Genomic DNA, 23,570 nt, shown 5'->3' on the forward strand with positions numbered 1-23,570 from the left:
CAAGCTGACATGCTGAGCGTGAGGTATGAGTTAGAGTTAGATCGGGGGCAAGAGTTAGCTTTGTTACTTAGAAATATTAGAGTTCTGAGTAGTAGGGCAAAGCCTTATTTGTAATTCACTTTATGTAAATAAATTTATTTTCTAGTAAAGTTTTCCGAAATGGAATTGAATCAAAATTGATGCCTTTTTTTGCATTCGTTTCATGCTTTGCATTGCTTCATATGTATTAAAAAATATTAAAAGATTCTAATTGATATAAATTATTCCTCAGTTAATCTGGAAACCAACCATCCTACCAAAAATCGCTACGGTACTCGAGCAAAAACTAAAGACATAGACCAAAGGATAGAAAGGCTAAAACAGTTCTAAAAAGAAATGCAGGATCACCTTCAACAACAAATGAAAGGGCAACTCGAGAAGATTCAGTAGAATCTGATGGGCAAAATGATAGAATCTCATGGGAATATGATGACTCAGTTAACTCAGTTGTTGACTGGAGAAGTTGATAAAGGAAAAGGCTTTGTGCTCAATGTTGAAGAAAGAGATAGTGAGGGACCTGTTTATGCTCCAGGCTTTACTCCTCAACATGTTGAGGTATATCCGCGCAAATCCTCTATTACCATCAAGCCTCAATAGCGGTGCTTCAATACCAATGAATTTTCAAGTTGGATCAAGCTCTAACCTTGGAGACAACCTTGTTAATCCTACTATCCCTAACTTTGATGAAACAGTTGGAAAAGAAAAAATGAAAGATGAATTGCCAAAACAGCTAGAAGAAAAGTATAAATGGCTGGAAGAAAAATTTAGAGCTATGGAAAGTACTGAGAGCTACCATGGGATTGATGCTAAAGAATTGAGCTTGGTTCCGGATTTAGTACTCCCTTACAAGTTCAAAATGCCAGAGTTTGAGAAGTACAATGGAACTAGTGGCCCCGAAGCTCATATTACCATGCTTTTTAGACGGATGACTGGGTATGTTAATAACAACCAACTGCTAATACATTGTTTCCAGGATAGCCTCACAGTGGCAGCATCCAAGTGGTACAATCAATTGAGCCGTACCAAGATTAATTCATGGAGAGATTTAGCACAAGCATTCATAAAGCAGTACAGTCATGTAACTGACATAGTACCTGATAGAATCACTCTACAAAACATAGAAAAAGAAGCCCAGTGAAAGTTTTAGACAATACGCACAGAGGTGGAGAGAGGTTGCCGTCCAAGTTCAGCCATCTCTTCTAGAAAGAGAGATGACAATGCTTTTCGTTAACACATTGAAAGCCTCATTTATCAGACATATGTTAGGAAGTGCCACAAAAAGCTTTTCTGACATAGTTATAAATGGTGAAATGATAGAAAATGCTATCAGAAGCGGGAAGATTGATGCTGGAGAAAGTAGCAGAAGGTCGGCCGTGAAGAAAAAAGAAAATGAGGTCAATAACACAAGTTCATATAGCAAGGGTTATTCAAAAATGATTACGGTGAATCAGTCGAGAAAGGTGGCTGTTAACCAACAAGGATCATCAAAATAGGGATCCAACACAAGAGAAAACACGGAGAAACTTCAATTTTCGCCAATTCCAATGTTGTATAGGGAGCTTTATCAGAATTTATTTGATGCACACGTTGTTTCCCCTTACTACTTAAAACCTCTACAGCCTCCGTACCCCAAATGGTACGATGCAAACGCATAATGCGATTATCACGCGGGAATCATGGGGCATTCCATAGAAATTTGTACAGCGTTTAAAAAGTTGGTTGAAAGACTCATAGACATGGGTATTGTTAAATTGGATGATTCGCTCAGTACAGAGAACCCGTTGCCTAATCATAATGATAATGGAGTGAACATGATAAATGGAGATATGGGTAGAAGAATCAAGGAAGATATCCCAGAAGTGAAAATTCCTTTAAAATGGGTCTGGAAGAAGATGGTAGAAAGTGGGTTGTTTGTTTTGGATTCGAAAAGAAACTTTGGAAGGGTAAAAAACTACTGTGAGTTCCATAACGAGGAGGGACACGAGATTCAAGAGTGTACAGAATTCAGAGCCTTAGTTCAAGGCATGATGGATGACAAAGAAGTGGATTTTTACGAAGAAGTTAAGGAAGAAGGAAGTATATGCGCATCGGAATCAATGAAGGTTCCAAAAGTAGCTCATCCTGTAATCATCATCTCACGACCAAAGAATGATGAAGTGAGAACACTAGTAATGCCAAAGATCATAATTAAGAAACCTGCAATCTTTTCTTACCAAGATAGTAGGAAAGTTCCGTGGAACTACGAGTGCAATACATCTGTCCCTGGAAAGGAGATTACAGAGGATCAGGGTATAGGTGCTTATCCAGAACCTGTGAAAGGAAAGGCCATAACATTGGAACAAAAGAAGGAGAAAATAGCTGAGCCTGTGTTATCCATCAACGAGCCAGTGAAAGAGGAAGAAGCTGTGGAATTCCTTAAATTTTTGAAGCACAGTGAGTATAGCGTTGTCGAACAGTTGCATAAACAACTGGCTCGCATATCTGTATTAGTCTTACTCTTGAATTCAGAAGTACACCGAAGTGCATTGATGAAGGTGCTGAATGAAACCTATGTGGCCAATGATATTTCTGTTAACAAATTGGATCGATTGGTTAATAATATCAGTGCTGATAATTTCATATTCTTCAATGATGATGAAATACCACCTGGGGGCATGGGGTCTACTAAGGTTTGCATATTACTACACGATGCAAGGGCTATACCTTGCCAGGAGTGTTGACTGATAATGGATCAACATTGAACGTGTTACCATTATCCGCACTTAACAGGCTTCCCGTAGACAGCTCACACATGAAAACATACCTAAATATACTGAGGGCATTTGATGGTACAGAAAGAAAGGTTATGGGAAGAATTGAGATACCCCTACTGACTGACCCAACAGTTTATGAGGTGGATTTTCTCGTAATGGACATCAAGCCCTTCTACAATTGCTTATTATGGAGACCATGGATACATTCAGCGGGGGCTGTACTGTCATCATTGCATCAGAAGTTGAAGCTAGTATCAGAAGGTCGGCTGGTGACAATAAACGCCGAAGAGGATATCATAGTGGCGGTATCTAATGAGGCGTCGTATATGGAAACTAATGACGAATCGGTGGAATGCTTTTTTTGATATTTGGAGTTTGTAAATGCAACATTTATTCCTGAAGGGAGAAAAGTTCTAGTGCCTAAAATATCCAAAACTATAGAGATGGGTTTGCAACTATTGGTAGGGAAAGGAGCTTTACCCAGAAGAGGATTAGAGAAATATCTTCAAATAAGAATTGAGATTCCGGTGCTAAAAGGGAAACAAGACCACTTTGGCTTAGGGTATAAGCCAGATAAAGGACAGAGAAAAAAAGAGTTAGAAAAAGCAGGAAAGAAGAAGGGCGCGTCTAAGTAGGGGGAAGATTAATTGGGAGCCAATGATAATTCCCCACATATCCAAAACTTTCGTATCTGGAGGGATCATTCATTCTGAGAGAAGGATATTGATTAAGGAAAGCATCGAAGAGACGTTGGAAAATATGCACATCAATGCCATAAATGATGATGCAAATGAAGAAGTGAACTAGTTAGACATTTTTTCTTATGAACCTGGGAGTGTTCTAAATAATTGGACTGCGGAAGAAATACCTGAAGTCTTTAGAACTTTTTCAGAGTAATATTCAGAACAAACTTGTTGTTTTAGCCTAGAGACAATAAGAACTCTTTTGTGAAATAGGCTTATGTTCAAACATCATTATTTTAATAAGATACATCTTTACAATTGTTTCGAGCAAATATTCTTTCATTCTTTCCATACGAGTAAATATATTAACTCATTCTTTCATTTATAATCATATTGCACAAATAATTATACATAAATTCATACATTCTTTTGTAACTATAATAGGTCTCTATATATCAATGACGTGAATGACACCGATACAAACTCAGAGTTTCCTTTTGAACGAAACATGTGTTCAGAGGGATCACATGACTTTGAAGGTGACATAGATTGTGGTTTACTTTTGGACTTTTTGAGGATGGTAGAACAGGAAGAAAAACAAATCCTACCTCATAAAGAATCAATAGAAATTGTGAGCTTGGAAGAAGAAAAAGATGCGAAAATTGGAATTGAGATTTCCGCAGAGACAAGATGAGACCTCATTGAATTACTTCAAGAATTCAAAGATGTATTCGCATGGTCATACCAGGATATGCCCGGATTGAGCACTGACATTGTAGTGCATCGCCTACCCATAAGGGAGGATTGCAAGCTAGTGCAACAGAAGCTTAGAAGAATGAGGACTGATATTGTGCTTAAAATAAAAGAGGAAGTCAAGAAGCAGTTTGATACTGGGTTTTTACAGGTGGTCAAATATTCTGAATGGGTAGCCAACATTGTTCCAGTCCCTAAAAAAGATGGAAAAGTACGAATGTGCGTGGATTACAGAGATTTGAACAAAGCAAGCCCAAAAGACAATTTCCCATTGCCACATATTGATACTTTTGTGGATAATACGGCGGGATATTCGTTGTTTTCTTTCATGGATGGTTTCTCAGGATATAATCAGATAAAGATGCATCCTGAATATATGGGAAAGACTACATTCATTACTTTGTGGGGAACATTTTGCTAGAAAGTGATGCCATTCGAATTAAAGAATGCGGGAGCAACATATCAGAGAGCCATGGTAGCCTTGTCCCATGACATGATGCACAAGGAGATTGAGGTTTATGTTGATGATATGATTTCCAAATCTAGAACAGAGGAGAAACATGTACAGCTCCTAAGGAAATTGTTCTTAAGACTAAGAAAGTTTCAGCTCAAGCGTAATCCAACAAAGTGCACTTTTGGAGCCAGGTCAGGAAAGTTGTTGGGCTTCATAGTCAGTGAAATAGGAATCGAGATTGACCCCAACAAAGTCAAGGCAATACGAGATTTACCGTCACCACGTACTCAGAAAGATGTTCGAGGTTTCTTAGGAACACTAAATTATATTGCTCGGTTCATTTCATAGTTAACCGAGAAATGTGACCCCATATTTTGTCTTCTGAAGAAACATAATCCAGGTGTTTGGAATGAAAAGTGCCAGGAAGTTTTTGAAAAGATAAAGTAATACTTATCAAATACTCCAGTGTTGTCGCCACCTAGCCCGGATAGACCATTGATTTTGTATTTAACGGTGTTTGACAATTCCATGGGATGTGTGTTGGGTCAGCATGATGCGACTGGAAAGAAAGAAAAGGCAATATACTAACTCAGTAAAAAATTCACTGATTGTGAAATGAGATATTCATCTATTGAAAAATTATATTGTGCCCTGATTTGGACGACAAAGAGATTGAGGCAATACTTGCTCTACCATACGATTTGGCTAATTTCAAAATTAGAACCTTTAAAGTATATGATGGAATCAACTACGTTGAATGGGAGGATGGCTAGATGAAAAATTTTGCTCTCCGAGTTTGATAGTATATGTAAGTCTGAAGGCCATCAAAGGGAGTGCGATAGCAGATTTCTTGGCTAGCAAAGCTTTAGAAGACTATGAACCTCTGGACTTTGATTTCCTGAATGAAGACTTGATGTGTGTAGCAAATACTGAAGAGGATTATCAAGAAAATCATTCTTGGAGGTTAAACTTTGACGGAGCTTCGAATGCGGTAGGTAATGGGATTGGGGCAATCCTGGTATCTCTAAATGGAGATTATTATTCTTTCACCAGTAAATTGGACTTTGATTGCACCAATAACATGGCTGAATATGAAGCTTGCATCATGGGTATCCGGGCAGCCATAGAGCGAAAAATTAAGATGTTAGAAGCATATGAAGACTCGGCATTGGTAATATACCAACTAAAAGGGGAATGAGAAACGAGAGATCCCAAGTTAATTCGTTATTAGAGATTGGTTCCGGAATTGATTGAAGAGCTTGACAACATTACCTTTTGTTATCTCCCACGAGAAAATAATCAGATGGCTGATGCTGTGGCTACATTAGCTTCCATGATTAAAGTGAACAAATTAGAAGGCATGAAGCCCATTCAAATTAGTATTTATGAAATCCCAGCCCACTACTACAGTATTAAAGAAGTGGAGAATGATAATCATCGTTGGTACCAGATATATTACTATATGTGAAGAATCTCGAATATCCTGATCAGACAACGGAGAATGATAAGAGGACATTGAGGAGACTAGCTATTGACTATGTCTTAGATGGAGAGATTCTATACAAAAGGGGAAATGATCGAGTACTGTTGAGATGCGTGGATGCTGTAGAAGCTAAGGAAATTTTAGAAGAAGTCCATGAGGGTGTTTGTGGAACGCACGCCAATGGATTCACCATGGCTAGACAGATCATGAGATTCGGATATTACTGGTCCACCATGGAAAGAGATTGCATCAATTATGCCAAGAAATGCCATAAATGCCAAATTTATGGGGATAAAATACATGCACCTCCTTCACCTCTTCATGTTATGACTTCTCCATGGCCTTTCTCCATGTGGGGAATGGATGGCATTGGGCCAATATCGCCAAAGGCTCCTAATGGACATCGTTTCATTTTCGTGGTTTTTGACTACTTCACTAAGTGGGTAGAAGCAACCTCATATGCTAATGTCACGAAGTTAGCAGTCAGTATATTCTTGAAAAAAGAAATCATATGTCGATATGGAATGCCTGAAAGAATCATATCTGACAATGCGCTGAATTTAAATAACAGCACAATAGCGGAAGTCTTCAGTCAATTCAATATTAGACACCATAATCCATCACCATATCGCCCAAAAATGAATGGTGCAGTGGAGGTGGCCAACAAAAATATTAAGAAAATTGTGGGGAAAATGACTGAAACTTACAAGGACTCGCATAAGAAGTTACCGTTCGCTCTTCTTACTTATAGAACATCTATCAGGACTTCTACTGGGGCAACGCCTTTTTCTTTGGTTTATGGGATGAAGGCAGTTTTACCCATTGAAGTTGAAATCCCTTCTCTCCGGGTATTGGCTGAGTTAAAGTTGGATGAGGCCAAATGTATCCAATCTCGGTATGATCAGTTGAACCTGATAGAAGAAAAAAGACTAAAAGCTATTCGTCACGGTCAAATGTACCAGAAATGAATGATGGGAGCTTGTAACAAAAAGGTTCGTCGCAGAGAATTTCATGAGGGGGGCTTGGTGTTGAAAAAGATCCTCCCTTTACAAAAGGATTTTTGAGGGAAATAGATGCCAAACTGGGAATGACCTTATGTTGTAAAAAAGGCTTTTTTGGAGGTGCTCTGATTTTGAGTGAAATGGATGGTAAGAATTTGCCGAATCTTGTAAATTCAGATTCAGTAAAGAAATATTTCACTTGAAGGAAAAAGAGGGATCAAAGTGAAAACCCGCAAATGGCGCTTTGAATCAAGAAAAAAAAAGGGGAGAGGCCAAGGTGAAAACCCGTAAAGGGAGCCTTGAGACCAAAGGGAATTTGAGTTGAAAACCTGAAAAAGACGGCTCAAATACTGATCAGATTGGGACATGTGGTGATCTTGCCATACCTATATCAACAGGAAAGGGTAGGTGACATCTTGGGGCATCGACAAAGTACTGTAAATCTCCTAAACACATGTTAAATTCAAAATGGTTCTTAGTTTGCACAGAGAAGTTCAAGCTACGATATCCGAGGCATCTAGTCTTCATATTACTTGTACTGAATTTGTTTGTTCTTGCAATACTTTATTCTTTGCTGTTCTTGAATACTTTTTTCTTTTCAAGACACTTGCTCTCAATAAATTCCTTTTCTATTATTTTTATTTGATAATTCATTTCTTAGTAAGTATTATGATCTTGATGCAAGCATGTTGCATTAGAATAATGATTAATAGGCTAATAAACTTTCACAAAGGAAGTTTTTCATATTACTCTGGAAGTTTCTAGATAATACAATAACTTGAAGCAGAATTATTGTTTAGAACACGCCAAGTTTAAAATTTGAAATGTCTAAGACTATTCTTTCAGATTTTGTCGTCCAAATATTGACTGAACGAGATGACAATATATCTTGTTGGTGACAAAACTTCAATGAACAAACAAGTAGTGATCACCAAAGGATAAGAAGAAGTTCCCTTTAAAAAGAAAATTATTCATTTGTGCATAAGAATTTGGTATGATACCCTGAGAATGGTGTAAAGGACCAAAAGAGTTTTAGGATCTGCATCCTTGAATTACGATAGGAGAGGATTGAGGAAAAGCTAGATTTTTCTACCTTTGGGTCACAACGAAAGAAAGATGATACAAATTTTGCGTCCTAGGGGATTAAACTTTGAAGGTTACAGTGGGGCAATCTGACTGAGTGTTTCTTGGGAGACGCCAACTGAGCAAAAAGGCATTGTAGCACGTCAGCGATAAAACATTAATAAACTTTGAGTAATGATAACCTGAGTGATAATGAGGGATCATTATCAGGAAAAAAATGACATTCTGCATTCATTCATACACGACTAGTTAGGAGCATTTGATTCATTCTAATCATGACATCCTAATTACTAGGCATAATTAAGTTCATAAAATGAATTTTACAGGTCATGTTCCCCAGAGAACAGATCAATGAAACCACAAATCCTGACTCTCTGAAGTTACAGTAGAGTGGATTAGAGTAAGCAAGTCTTATCCTCCTGAAGTTGCAGTGGGACAGATTGAAGATAACGAATCTTATCTCCCTGAAGTTGCAGTGAAGCGGATTAAAGTGATAGATCTTATCTCTCTGAAGTTGCAGAGAGCAGATCGCATCTAGTCTTATCTCCCTAAAGTTACAGTGGAGCAGACTGAGTAAGCAGGTCTTATCCCCCTGAAGTTGCAGTGGAGCAGACTCAAGAAAGCAAGTTTTATCCCCCTGAAATTGCAGTAGGGTAGACCGAATAAAAAAAATCCTATCTCCCTAAAGTTGTAGTGGAGTGGATTAGAATGATGGATCTTATCTCTATGAAGTTGCAGTAGAGCAGATCATATCAAATCTTATATCCCTGAAGTTGCAGTGGAGCAGACTCAAGAAAGGAAGTATTATCTCCCTGAAGTTGCAGTGGAGCACACTCAAGAAAGCAAGTCTTATCCCCTTGAAATTACAATGGGGCAGATTGAATAAATAAATCTTATCTCCCTAAAGTTGCAGTGGAGTAGATTGAGAAAACCAATCCAATCTCCTTGAAGTTACAATGGAGTGGACTGGAGCATCACTTCCTATACCTCTGAAGATGCAGTAAGATGGAATGAAGAAGAAAAGCCCCAAAGTCCAATACGACCGGGCAAAATTGGTTTTTGGGTCTTTGCTCTGCTCTCGTTACACGACAACGAGCAAAGAGGGGTAGCTGTAATACCCGAATTTTACCCCGGGTCTAAAACCAAATAATAAAAAGAAAGCACACTTAACAGGCCAAATGTAATAGTCCATATAGACCCAAAACTACAAAACCGAGTGGCCCAATTACAATGTGGCCCAAAACAGTTGCAGTAACCCCTAGGGTTTCTAGGGTAAACATCAGCCTTCCGCATTCGCTCCGCAGCCACCTAGCCCGCATCTCCAAACTTCACCTGCATGACAAGAAAAGAAACAAGATCGGCAGAATAACAAGAAAATCAAAGCTAAATCAGCGAGCAGAGATTTCTTGCCTTTTTCTTTTTTTCATTATCTGCTATAAAAGCAAACTCAAAATATTGTAAAAGGGGATTCGAAATTAATAAGAAAAAACAATTATTTTCACGGCAAAAAGACAGATAGTTCAATACCGAGAGAGCAGAAATCGATCCAAGGTTGACATCTACGTTTTTTTTATTTTTTTTAATCTACAGTTATTATTATTATATATATTTAACTATATACGAATAAAATAAATAGGAGATAGAAAAGAACAACCTTTGTTTGAACCCAGATCGCCGTGGACGGTCGAGGTAGTCGTCTCCGAGGATAGACGGCCGGAAACTGAAAGGTTTCTTGAGATTTAGGGCTTTTTCATCGGTATTTTGAAGATCTCGGGGTTGGATTTGGGTTTAGTGGTTTCGAAAGGTCCGGATCTGAAATTTTCTTCTTTTCCGGCCACCGCATGCGACGGTGCCATCGCCGGGGACTGGTGGTCGATGTGGCAATCCCTTCGCCGGATTTTAGGCCGGTGCCCGGAGAAAAAGGGAGAGGGTTCAGAGGGTTTTGATTTTTGTTTTTTTTTTAAAAAGGAAATGAAAAAATGAATTTTTTTAGTTGTTTTTGGCTTAAATAGCCTAATGAAACGGCGCCGTTTCATTAGGCCTCCCCAGATGTCAAAACGGTGTCGTTTTGGGGAGGCTGACCCGAAACCGACCCGACCCGTCCTAGGATCCGCATGTTTTTATGCGAAGGGGTAAATTGCGCTTTTGGTCCCTCCGCTTTTTAATGTTCTTGCAATTGAGTTTTTTTTTTATTTTTAAAATTTACCCCTTTAATTTATTTTCGATTTCAATTTAGTCCTACTTGAACGACGCCGTTTTAGAGGAGAAGGGAGAATTTCCTTTCCAGCCCCTATATGTTATTCGCGTGTTCAATATGGTCCCTTAGTCTGCATTTTTTTGCAGATTTTCCCCAGATTTCTATCTCTAATTCAAATTAGTCCTTTTTGTTATTTTTTAGAGAATTAATTAATTTCAAAAATATAATTATTATTTCTATTTTTTTAACTTATATATGTACATATATATACTTATATTTTTAATACATATTTTATAATTTATATATATAAATATTTATATATTTTTCTTTATTTTCGCAAATGCATTATATATATTTTAAATGTTTTAATCTATATTTGTATATATAAATCCATATGCATGTATTTTATTCTTCATAATTTCAATGTATATATTATATGCACACCTTATATTTTTTTATTTTATAATTCCTTTCACTCGTTTATTTATTTGTGTTTTCATTTATATTTTAAAAGAATATTTTTTTATTTTTCTCATTTATTTGATATTTTGCATGTCATTGATTATTTTTTCTTATTTATATTATTTTCGTTTATTTACTGTTTATACTATTCCTATATCATTGTTGTATTCATTATTTGTTAAAGCGGCATTTATTCATGCATCAAATGTAGCATTACACCATTTTTTTACTCGAATTCTTAAAAATAGAAAAATTTAAAAAATAAAGGCAATACTCGTATTTAGGATCTTCGAAAGGATTGAGCCCTAACGTATTGGGTTCCAATTTTCTTCATTGAATCTAATTATCGAGAATGCTCTTTAATCAAACAAAATAAAAGCTTGTTATCGGGAATTCAACATGTCGTGTCCTAACGTATTGGATGTGATGCGTTGATTTCTCGAGAGGAAGATTTTTTTTCTAAAAAACAATAAAGGAAATATTCAATGTTTAGAATTTTGGGAAATTGTGCCCTAATGTATTGGGCCGCGATTTCTTTATAAATCTTAAACAAATGAATATTCTTTTAAATTTTATTACACGAGTATTTTGGACAAACTCATTTTTGAGGAAGTAGAATATCGTGCCCTAAAGCATTGGGTGTGACATTTTCTTTCTCCGAATTGAGAAGAGTCTTAATAAGTAATGCATTTTTTAAGTTTTTACTAAGGATCATATTTTTCAACTCTCGACATTAAGACACTAATTAATCAACTAGGTACCAATATTTGGGCGTTACGAGGGTGCTAATCCTTCCTCGTACGTAATCGACTCCCGGGTCCATTTTTCTAAAACTCGTAGACCAAAGCCATTTTTAGGTGATCCAATCACACCTCAATAAAAGATTGATGGCGATTCCCAAATTTCATTTTTTTAAATCGATAATTGATTTTTATTTTTTTCCAAAATAAAAATGGTTTCGACATATAATATTGGTTTTTTGAAAGTTTGGTTAATTCAGTTAATTACCTGATTTTGAACCGAATTAACCGATAACCAAACTTTCAAAAAATCATTAACCGACCTCCGATCGAATTAGTTCGGTTTAGTCGGTTAATTCGGTTTTAACCATTCTGGAAAAAAAATTTAAGTGTTTGTTTGAAGAGGTATCCTTTGAAAGTAGGCTCTGCATAGATATTCTTCTGAAAAGTACCTATGTTGTTCTAAGAAGGAATAGGATTTGTATCGACTGATAAGATCTAAAATTAGCCAATGAGTGAAGTGAGAGTTGGTATGTTAAGTATGGTAATTGGTGTATAAGTATATATCCGATGTTAGTAAGGTATTCTCCAAAGATAGAGTGGTAATCCAAAATCTTCAAGAGGAGGAACTCAACTAGAAAGGCTCCAAGGTATTTTGTATCAAAACTCACTAAGTTCGCGTGAACTTACAAAGTGTTTGTTTATGTTTCAGGTATTGCTGTGAGAGTATGTGCTCCAAGAGGGACCAAGCCAGAAATGCGTCAGGGAAGTGACGAGTTGGGTTATTATGCATACAGAAGAAATATTAGGAGTAGGGTGTATAGGTCTCTACACCAAAAAGAGTCTGTCTTTACTGAACTTTTGTGTTGTAATATATTATGTTTTTTTTAAAAGCTTGTTGTATTTTTTAATGTTTTCTTTATCTCTTTTGTTCAGAAAACCTTTATTAGAATAATATGAAGTATGCTGAAAATTGATTATATACAAATGGTTTAAATTTTATGCTTAGTGAGTCAATATTGGCTTTTATTTTGCTTTGCATGTAAAGACCACATGAGGACATTTGACAAAGTATATTAATATAATCCATGAATTGTTTTATTTACCAATCTATTCGTAAAAATTATAAGTGTAAATAGAAAAAAATACTACACTTAGGGCACCAAATCCAAAACTATGAGCATTCTCTTCCCTATTCTATTTATTTATATCTCTATCGTTAATTCAATTAATTGAATGTTTGTATAAATAGTAGAATAAACTTGTGCTTTATACATATACCGCATGAATAAATTGTTTAACAGATTAATCGATTAACTAAATAGTTATCTGAAATTGGGAATTTATTCGAGTTTGCTAAATAACTTAGTATACTAGGTTTGATGACCCTAGTGGAAAATCTAGATAGGTTAGACCGAAAGGGTATTCTGTTGGGTAAGCCTTTAGTAAACTTGTGCTGAGCGGTGAGACCGAAAAGGTATCAATATGCCTAAGTGGGACCGAAATGGTATCTTAGGTAGTAACTCTTAGTGAGAATGAGATTGAGAGGGCATTCTTAGTTAATGGTGGTAAATAACTCAATTAAGGGTAATTATTGACTTAGTTGATAATTAGGAATTCAATCAATTCTATGCCAACTAGCTTGCATTGTTGAAACTTGGAGTAGGAAGTTCTAATAGTTTAACCTAGGTTTAGTTTTAATTAATTAGTTTATTGCAGTCTTAATTTAGAATTTGCACTACTAATTCATAACTCGACTAAACTAGTAGTTGTTTTTAGATAATTAATTTAATAATAGTTTTCACCAAATTAGCAATCCCTTGGGTATAATCCTCGGAATACTTCCTACGTGTTTTATTGTAAACTTAACTATATTACAACCTAACTTGTTCAGTTGCAGATACACCACTTCAATTTTATATTTAATTGCATATTTCTAAGCCTCAGTGCACGCATGCTGGGGCGCAGTCAGTAATGAAATGGTTATAACTAAATCATAAATTGAATTGTGTTAGTTTATATTAATGCTAATGTTATTTGACTTGAATCATGAAAGTACCACTAAGCTTTATTGCTCAACGTACGATTTGTTTATTTAGTGCACATGTATAGGTGAATCTTAAAGTTTCAATAAGTAATTTAGCATCCAATCAACAACCCTCAACTCAACCATGTTTGTATAGTTTCTTCATGTTTGAATTTATGGGATGCACTTAGGGTTTGGAGTCAGTTTGTATCAAAATGGTCATTTTGAATTCCAAATTGGAAATGTAGTTTAAGTTTAATGTTTTTAACTTGTTAAATGCATATATGAGTTTAGCATAAGTATTTGAAAGGGTTTAAATGGCCGAGACTTTGCACTAGAGCATATATTGAATCGATTTTATGTTGAATGGTTAGTTAGGTGATTTTTAAATGAAAATGTTGATGAAATGGCATTTTCTGAGTCAATTGAAAGCACGTATCTTATTTAAATGTTGGAAATAAAAAATAGTCAATCATACAAGTTATTGTGAATTGGTATTTAATGAACTTTTGGAAACAGTGAGTAACGTCGCGACCGAGGTCGTAAAGTCAACCCGATGGTTTGAATTTTTTACATTTTAGTCTATATTCAACCTAGAGTTATCAAAAAAGCTTTTGTAAGCTCGTATAAAGCCCAAAAATGATTGTAAACCATATTGTGAATGTGTAATATACTTATCAAGATGTAAAAATGGTTAAATGGTGTTGTAACCGGTCGTAGTTACACTAACAACAAATGTGGCATCCTGACCAAACAATCTGGTTGAGTATGGGATGTTACAGTTATTACATTTATATCTTTTCATAATCAATGTTCAGATTTAGCCAAAAACTTCATCTTTTCATAATGAAGTCCAAAAAGAAAGGTCGTTCTATCCCTGTCCACCTTCGGTGGTTAAAACATCAAATTGAAATAATAATAATGAAGTCTTTTTCAACAATAATGAGGAAACATGGAACCAAATGTTTAAAAACATTGAAACATTGTGCCAATTAAATGAGTCCTTGAAGGAAGAAGTTATCATTCTCAAATGAGAAAAGGAAAGGCTTGAAACCGTGGTCAAATAGAAAGATGATGTGATTATTAATCTTAAAAAGGTTAATGAGATGCTTATTGGTACTATCAAGAAAAAATGAGATGATTGCTAAAACTGATGTAACTTTGAAAGCAACTGAGTAAGAGTTAAATAATGCCAAATCCTTTCTTAAAAAATATGAAAGGCTAAGTGGAGATATGTTAGCTATTAAGAGATCTAAAATCTCTTAGCAATTGAGAGATCTGAACCTGATTGTAATGTACTTGGTAAGGAACCTATATCTCCTACAATTTTTGTTAAATCTAATGAGATGGTTGTTACTTCTTACATGTTAGATCTCATTGTTACAAGTTGACTAATGATAAAAGAAGGAAAAGTACAAGAAAAGCTCAATTTAATGTTGCAACAGTTAATGGAAGAACACCTAGATAACAACATATATGTTACAAGGAGAAAGGATAATTCGTATGCCATTATTGTGGGAAAGAAAGATACAGTGGACCCCTACTGTTTTAAAATGATGTAAGGTTAGAAGAAGTTTAGCTTGGTTGCTAAACTTGTTCGACCAATAAGTAGAACAAGGAGGCCGCAACATAGGCAGATTTAGATTAGAAAGGATCGAGCGCATTTGAGTAATGAAGACCAACATTTGATTGATCTTCATTTGGAACATAAGGTTGTAACTCATGATGACCATGTTGAAGATTTATTGAGAATTGGACAAATGTCATCTAGGTTCCTTAAAAAAGACTATTGTTGTTCCATGAGCTCTAACTCTTCTTGTTGATAAGGTAGCATTCAATCTCATCCCTTTAAACAATACGATGGAAGCCAATAGAGGATGAATATAGTAAGAGGGAGTAATGGTGCTGATTTGGTGATTCTGTCAACTTTGTTTTCATTTAAGGTTGATTCCGATATCTCTCGGTGAAGGGTAGCACTTTTGGCATCTTTGCCAAAAGGGGGGAGAAAATGGAAAAATGGTTGCAACAAATGAAATGAAAATGTTCTTGCTGACTTGTTGAATTTGTTACTAATGTAGTGATGGTTTATGGTTATAATTGTCACATTTTGCCTTGTCAAAAGGGAAAATGATTTTGAATTTTTAAAGACTTTGTTGATTCAATAATTGTATGAAATGAACAAGCACATTAGTATAATGGGTGTTTGATTGAGCATGGTTCTACCTCTTAGGGGGAGACATATTATAATTCCCTTAAGATTTGGCTTGTTTGGTTTGCGTGTTAAACATTTATTACAAGGTTTTTTTAAAAAAATCAAGGGAGAGATTGTTGGGGTTTTTAACCTACTTGTTCCATATTATGTTAGAATGAGAATGGATTTTCTACTTGGGTCATGTGAAAGGTTTTAACCTCATGGATGATTATTGTTTTCAACCTTCAAAGTAATGACATATTTGAAAAAACAACAATTTGGTTCAGCTAAGACTCTAAAATGCTTCATATGATCCTTGTGATGAGATCATTGGATAAGGATTGAGTTCTTATCCTTATCTCTTGAGAGAGTTTTGGAGTTGTTGGAAGACTGATTTATGAATACTTTTATTTGATAAATACTTATGATAATTAATGGGATAATTTCAGCTTTTAAATAGCAGTTTAAAGCTTATTTAAACTCTGTTGGATGAACTCTTGTATCAACCTATAGATAGGCTACTTGTGGTGTCACTTGGGGAGTAGTCTTTTAGTGCCTTTGTCGACAACTTTGTTGTGTTATTTTGGTTATTTTGTGACACTCTTTTAGCCATGATTTGTGAAAATTGAGGTCAGTATTAAGGCCACAATCACTTCTTTGTGTAAGGATAGATTGGGCTTAAGCCAAAAAGTGATCCAAACGATTGTTGAATAAAATCATTCATTAAGCGAGGCTCCGCAAATGTAGGACCGTTGTGTCTGAACTACATTAATAAATGTTGCGTGTTATCTCTCTTCACTTTCTTCCTTGTGTTACTTTGCCATTAAACTTTCTGTCTGTTTTTGTTCTAACAACAGTAGGAATAAAATTATTTTTCAAGTGCAAACTAAAGTCTTTTTAAGATATTATGGCACTATTTATGGTTTGAGTAGTTTTTTTTTTTGGTTAATGAAATTAATAACGGTTTCAAATTTACAAAATATTATCATAGCTCATTTTGCAAATATGTATATTAATATTTAAATATAATGTGAATATGACTTTTTTCAATACTTATAAATACCTAAAAAATATAAATTAACATCTCAAATTTAAATGTAAATATGTCTTCTACTCGAACTTTAAATTGCATTAAAAAATATCTTACCTATAATGGGGATTGAAAGTTCTAGGAAAACCTTCGCCAACAAATGTTCCATTTTACCAATACTTGTGGTTAGCTTGTAAGAAAATTTTCTCGACATCTACCTAGCCGGTGGTCAACAAACTACTAGACAGCTCAATACTAGCGGTTTTTTTTATTTTTTATTGGCATTTATAAATGGAGGTAAAAATGAGATTTTTTTGTAGCGTTAACGAAGGCTTCAAGGCATGTAACCGCCACTTTCTTTAAAGTTTTATTCACCCCCACTGTTGTTGGTGTACAAAAGAGATCCAAGAAAATGGACGTCAATGAACCAATGAAACTCAATGGTTGTCTGTGTTTTGCACTGACGAAAATAGTCTATTGAGTGTTGAACAATGTGTAATAGGAATATCTAATAGTAGAAGATGGAGAGAACAACATGAAACTTTGTTTCATACATTTTTGGGTGTTTTTGGTAGCTTCCAAATGAAATATGATTCATATTTATAAGAGCTCTCATGTTTCTTCAGACAAACATAACTGTGCAATAGATGTCTATTTGAAATAGTTACATCTTTTAATGATATAACATAAAGGTTAATGCAATCTTTGACCTCTAAACTTGACTAAAAGACATCATTCATCACTTTTAATACCTTACTTATAACTTTTGGCTTAACCCTCCACTTGTATCTATTAAAACATAATAAATATTTTTGAAAATATTTTGACGAGTATTTGGAGAAGCTTCAAGACAGTCTCTTGTTTACGCGAACTAGTTGAATCCTCCCAATTATATGAACTACGCAAGCCCCATATAAGATTAGCCCATAGTTATGGACCCAGTTAAATCAAGTGGCGCCCCAATTTAAAATGATTAAGTTATTTACTTTAATAGAAGTTAAATCTCATCCATTCATTTAATTACTTGAAGAATTTTAATCATTATAAATCGATCATCCCTCTACCTATTAGGGCTACACACATTAAAAATTAATAGAAAGTTTATTGTTTGCATTGCTTAAGGGTTGTGTAATATTAAGGGAAAAGGTAAGGGGGAAAATCAATTTATTGAGTATCCTTCTTTGTCAAGTCTAATAACCAACTCTAATTTTATATTATGTTATTCTTAGAATTGTGAAATCTAACTTCATAAAAAAAAATTACAACTCGATTTAAGTATTCCTCGGGTGCGTGTAATCCGTAACATATAAGATTGGGGTTTTGAAATGACTGAATCAGATTGAGTTTGAGTGCTGATTTGGTTTCTAACTAAGCAAACATGAAAAGATTACCGATATTGGATAATTGTGCAATGTAAATTAAGTCACCTTAATTGTGTTTGCTCTTATTTTCCTTTTTGTTAATTTGAACAAAGAATAAACATTTTTATAAACACATTCATCCATTGAAAGGGAAGTGCAAAAGTTGAGTTTTGGACGTCCAGATGTTGGCAAGTGAAGGATTAATTCAAAAGGTTATATTGAGTGGAGCATTGTTAAGTGGGATTGTTTAGGCCACCATGCAAAAGCAACTCACTGCATTGGATGGATCACTGTCTTTTTAGCATAAAGTTTCTGTCACATCCTTTACAAATGTTATAATCAGTCACAATTAGAAGTATAAAAAAAATTAATAAATTCTAGACAGAATATTAAAGTACTGATGCTACAATAAAAAAAAAATCTCAAATTTCATTTTCTTTCTAAAAAATATGTCTATTAACGCAAAATTTCATCAAACATAAAAAAAGAAAAACTATAATATTTATTTGTCTAAAATAAAAAATATGAAATAAAAATATTTTTCTTATCTGCTTTATTCTTTATAAAATCATTAATTTTTTGTAGTTATTTCTGTTAATAACATTATATTTAGAATTTAAAATTATTTTTTTATGTATGCTTTATACTGCACCGACATCTAAAAATTTTAAAATACAAACAAATTGAAGAGCAACAATATTATTTCGTGGCTAGGATCTCAATTGGGAATATATATATATAGAGAGAGAGAGAGAAGGGAATATTAGGTTAATTGATTTCGATGATTTAAAAGAGAATGGTTGAACAGGAACAGGAAACAAACGTGTATGCCATCATGCATTGCATGGCTGTCTAAAATTGGGAGTTCCATAGTTGAATATCACACGAGATAAAATAGATGGATTTTACTTTAATCAGTGGGGCTAAACTCTAACTCGATTAATTTTAGTTGATAAGATATGTTTCTTTACTAATCTTGATGATACTAATGATGATTTTAAAGTGAAAATGCCTGCTTTGTCATACCGGTTTCTTCCAAGATTAATTAACCCACTCTTCTAATGGAAAAAGACAAAAGTCTAATTGTAATTTTCATCCCTTAACTTTAAAAAACTTGAGAAATTAGTTTTTTTTTTTACTTTAATTTGTATTTGGTCATCTTACTTTACAAAATCTATTTGTTGATAAACACATAAACTTAATTATTATTTTTTATTAATTTGTTGCATACATTTTGTTGAACTAAGAATTAACAATTTAACGTCAAAATTCATCATTAAATTAACTTCTCAATTTTTATAAAATACAATACTTAAATTTCAACAAATTAGAGGAATAAAATTCAAGTGGGTCCCGGCTGTTTTTATATATTTCTCTTTTGTGTTATCATAAATTTTATATTTGTATCCTTTAGCATTATTTTTAACAAATGCTCATTTTACAATCTATAGAGTTATTATTTTGAGGTTTGTGACAATTTCTTCCAATAATATTATGTCTAAAATTCAAATATATATTCTCTTTCTAAAAATAAGACTAAAAGTGTCTTTTTATTAAACATAAGAAACAACTTCTAAACACATCTATATTATTATTGAGTTAGAGAAATTATAAAAATGCCTTCCGTAGTTAAAATAATATATTATTCGAGAATTTTTTATTTTTTATTATTTTAACAAAAATCAATAAAAATATACATATGGTGGGATTTGAACTTACACCAATTGAATTAGTAAAATTTTAATTTTACCATTAAATTAAAGTTTCTATTTGATATGTTTTATATATATTTTTTAATATGTATAATTTATTCTCTTCATCAGTTGTATATATTAGTAATGTTGTTAATTGAATAGGTGACATAAGTCAACTTGACACAAACTCACAATTGATGACAACGCCATAATAAATAATTGTAGTTCATTTAGTATTATTTGCTAGAAAATATGGACAGCGCATATATAATAACAGTAATTGCATATTATTATTTACTATCACAAAATATTAGACCAAATTAAAAGTGATCTAATTTGGTTAATGTTTATTGGGTTTTAGTTATTAAATAAAGTATGAGTCAAATATGTATAGATAATATAGTAACTAATTTCTAATTAATGATGAGCTAATTAGGTTATCGTGCAAAAGTTATATATTAGGTTATGATCTCCAAAGTACACATACGTAATTTTTCTAACTCCATCTTCAAAAAAAAGAAAACCACATTCTCTAAATTTCATATGTGTTAATTTGGAAGATCAAAATCGTAAGAACCGAAGATTCTAAGAAATCAATGGATTCAGGTACGCTTTTGAATTTAGTTTTGTTCTTGACGATTTGACATGACAAATCATGGTTTATGGTTTGTTAAGTTTTATGTAAGATCTTGTTTTACGGTTATAACAAATGATATCTGAGCCTCGTCATGTTGAATCATTGAGAACGAATTGATTCTTTATTAATTTTGAATTGATTTGGTTTTTTAAATTTTATAGGTTTAATATATGAATTTTGTGTTTCAATCATTCACACATTAAATTTTTTGGATTCAAAATTTTAGAATTTATTTTTTAATTTTGGTGATTTTGATTTTTCATGCTTCAATTGAAGCTTGGCGATTAAATTCAATATAAATTCTAATATAGTTAAACCATATTAATAATGCCAATAATTAACATATAAAAGAGATTTTGGATTTGCGTGGTTCAAATTCTAGAAGGTTGAATTTGAATGCACGTCTATTTATTATTGGAGAAGTGAGTTGTATTTTTTATGATTTTTTTTTTATAATTGTAATTAAGTACATATACTGGCTTTACGATTCTTTTGATTTAGATCAAACTAATTTATTTTAATTCAATTATCCGATATCTTCCAAAATCAATCAAAATTGCTTGTCAAAGTTTGACCATAAAAAGGATTGTACAAACTTTTCAATGTATAGCTATGGTATTAAAAGTATGTGTTTGGTTGTTAATTTTACTATACATAGTTTAGTTAAAAACCAAAATTGATGATATCAAACTTGTTGCTTGCTTTATTCATATATATATATATATATATGTTTCGATTTATGCATGTTTTGATTGGTTGAATGTGTGAATTACATTTATGTATTGAAATTTATTGTTTGATTAAGTGTATGGTTTATGTAATGGTATGGTTCGAAGGTAGTCAAGTTTTGAACTTTATGTCACGATTATGTTTATTATGAGATTAAAGTTACAACTTTAATGGATGCTAGATAAATGATTCAATTAATATTCTTGAAGACTATGACAGTACAAATGATTCAGTTAATAGTCAAAGAATAAGATTTTTGGTTTATGATGGTGCCATTTAGACTTTTATTTTAGTTATTTACGCAAACTTAACACAATCAGAAGTTTCAATTTTAAATTGTCTGCTATGAAAGTATTAAATATGAATTTTTTAAGTTTATATATATACATATTAAAATAACTTAATTGAAACAATAAGTTGCCAAAGTGACCTCTGTTGTAAAAAAATATATATTTTAAAATATAAAAGGTTGTGTGCATGGAACTTAGGTTAATATTGATCAGCCCAAAGGAATGTTAATATTTAACAAAATTACATGTACAACTGTGGTAATAAACATGTGACGATTATTCGATTTTACATGTGAGCAATAAATCGGCCCAAAGGAAGATTTATTGTTCGACAGGTTTTTATTGTCATTCTTTGATTACTACAATAAGATATCACTTACAAGTTAATATTTTTGTCCAAAGATGAAATATTAATTGAGTGCCTGATATCTCGAGATGAGATTTACCTTTATTCAAATTATTTTGGTTCAAATTTGAAATATTTTGAAACTAATAAATTCATATTTTTACTTTAGGATTTAATTAAGGATGTCTAATATTTTAAATAGATTAGTTGAAACAAAATGACACCAAAGTGACCTATTTTGCGTAGACTAGTTTATTTAAAATATCAAGTTGATTATATGTTTTTATGATTCATACGTTTATTAATTAACCCAAAAGTAAGTTAATATTTGACAGAATGTCAACGACATCTGTGGTGATAAATGTGTGACAATTATTAGGTACTTTATATGAGCAATAAGTTAATCCAAAGATTGATTCATTATTTGACATAATTTATTGTCAATGTTTGATTGCTACAACAAGAGTATCACTTACTGTTAATATTATTGTCCAAAGACTTTATATTAATGCTGCGTTTGGCATCTTGAGATGGGATTAGCCACTATTTTGAATTTATTATTTATTTATGAATATTGATTTAAGGTTGGTTTTATCTATTTTGTTATATATTCAACTAGTTCATCTTCTGCTGTCACAATATCTGCTAATATAAATTTTATACCAATGCTTAATGTGACTAATTTCAAGGAATGAATATAAACCTTGCACTAAGGGAAGAACAACTTGCACCTCTCATTGCAGTAAGCACCCTTGATTTTAAAAGGGATTTTGAGAGATGGGATTATTCAAACCGCATGAGTCTAATGATTATGAGCACAACATTCCAAAAGTCTTTAGGAGCACAAAATCTAAAGAGATTACTCAAGCAAAGGGTTTCCTTGAAAAAATTGAGAAACACTTTGCCAAAAATGATAAGGTTGAGATGACATCACTACTGACTTATTTGATGTTTGTGAAGTATAAAGGTCAAGAAAATGTGAGGGAGTACATTACAGAGATGTTCCGTGTTGCTTCAAGACTTAAGTCACTTAAGATCGAGTTTTCTGAGGAACTACTTGTTCTTATGGCATTGGTATTTCTCCCTACACAGTTTAAAAAATTTAAAATTAGTTACAACTGTCAAAAGGAGAAATTAGCTCAAAATGAGATCATTTCTTGTTGTGTGAAAATGCTCATTTGGCCAGTGCCTCTGAAGACAACACTTTATGAGCTTTGGATAGGTTGAAAGCCTAGTCTAAATCACTTTCACATTTAGGGATGTCCAGTTGAGGCAAGGCCTTATAGGTCACATGAAAAGAAATTGAAATATAAAATAGTGGGCAACTACTTTATTAATTATTCTAAGCGATCTAAGGGCTATAAGTTTTATGATCCTACAATTAGGAATATTTTTATGGGAACTGCAACATTTTTTGAGGATGTTGAGTTTGGAAGGAGAAATAAGGTTAGAGACATTGCTTTTGAAGAGGAATTGGATTCTAACTCAGTTCCTATTCTCACTTTTGACAATGTTCAGGTTCTCATATCTATCATTGATCAAGAAGTGAGTGCAAATCCTTAACAAGACAATGTTGAACAACTCCCTATTCAAGATGAGGTAATTATTCCAGAAGAAC

At 33.3% G+C, this 23,570-nt stretch overlaps 1 protein-coding gene across 1 annotated transcript in view; it reads left to right on the plus strand.

Annotated features, from left to right (window-relative positions):
- The first annotated feature begins 1,775 nt into the window (after positions 1-1,775).
- Positions 1,776-23,570, plus strand: part of LOC107956025 (uncharacterized) — a 31,062-nt gene continuing 9,267 nt past the window's right edge. Inside the window, exons 1-4 of the mRNA XM_016891783.2 lie at positions 1,776-2,698; positions 2,809-3,097; positions 4,224-4,400; positions 5,503-5,700. Coding sequence (XP_016747272.2) covers positions 1,776-2,698; positions 2,809-3,097; positions 4,224-4,400; positions 5,503-5,700 — 1,587 coding nt within the window. The remainder of the gene's footprint in view (positions 2,699-2,808; positions 3,098-4,223; positions 4,401-5,502; positions 5,701-23,570) is intronic.

Source organism: Gossypium hirsutum, chromosome D07 (assembly GCF_007990345.1).
Source record: "Gossypium hirsutum isolate 1008001.06 chromosome D07, Gossypium_hirsutum_v2.1, whole genome shotgun sequence".
NCBI classification, from domain to species: Eukaryota; Viridiplantae; Streptophyta; class Magnoliopsida; order Malvales; family Malvaceae; genus Gossypium; species Gossypium hirsutum.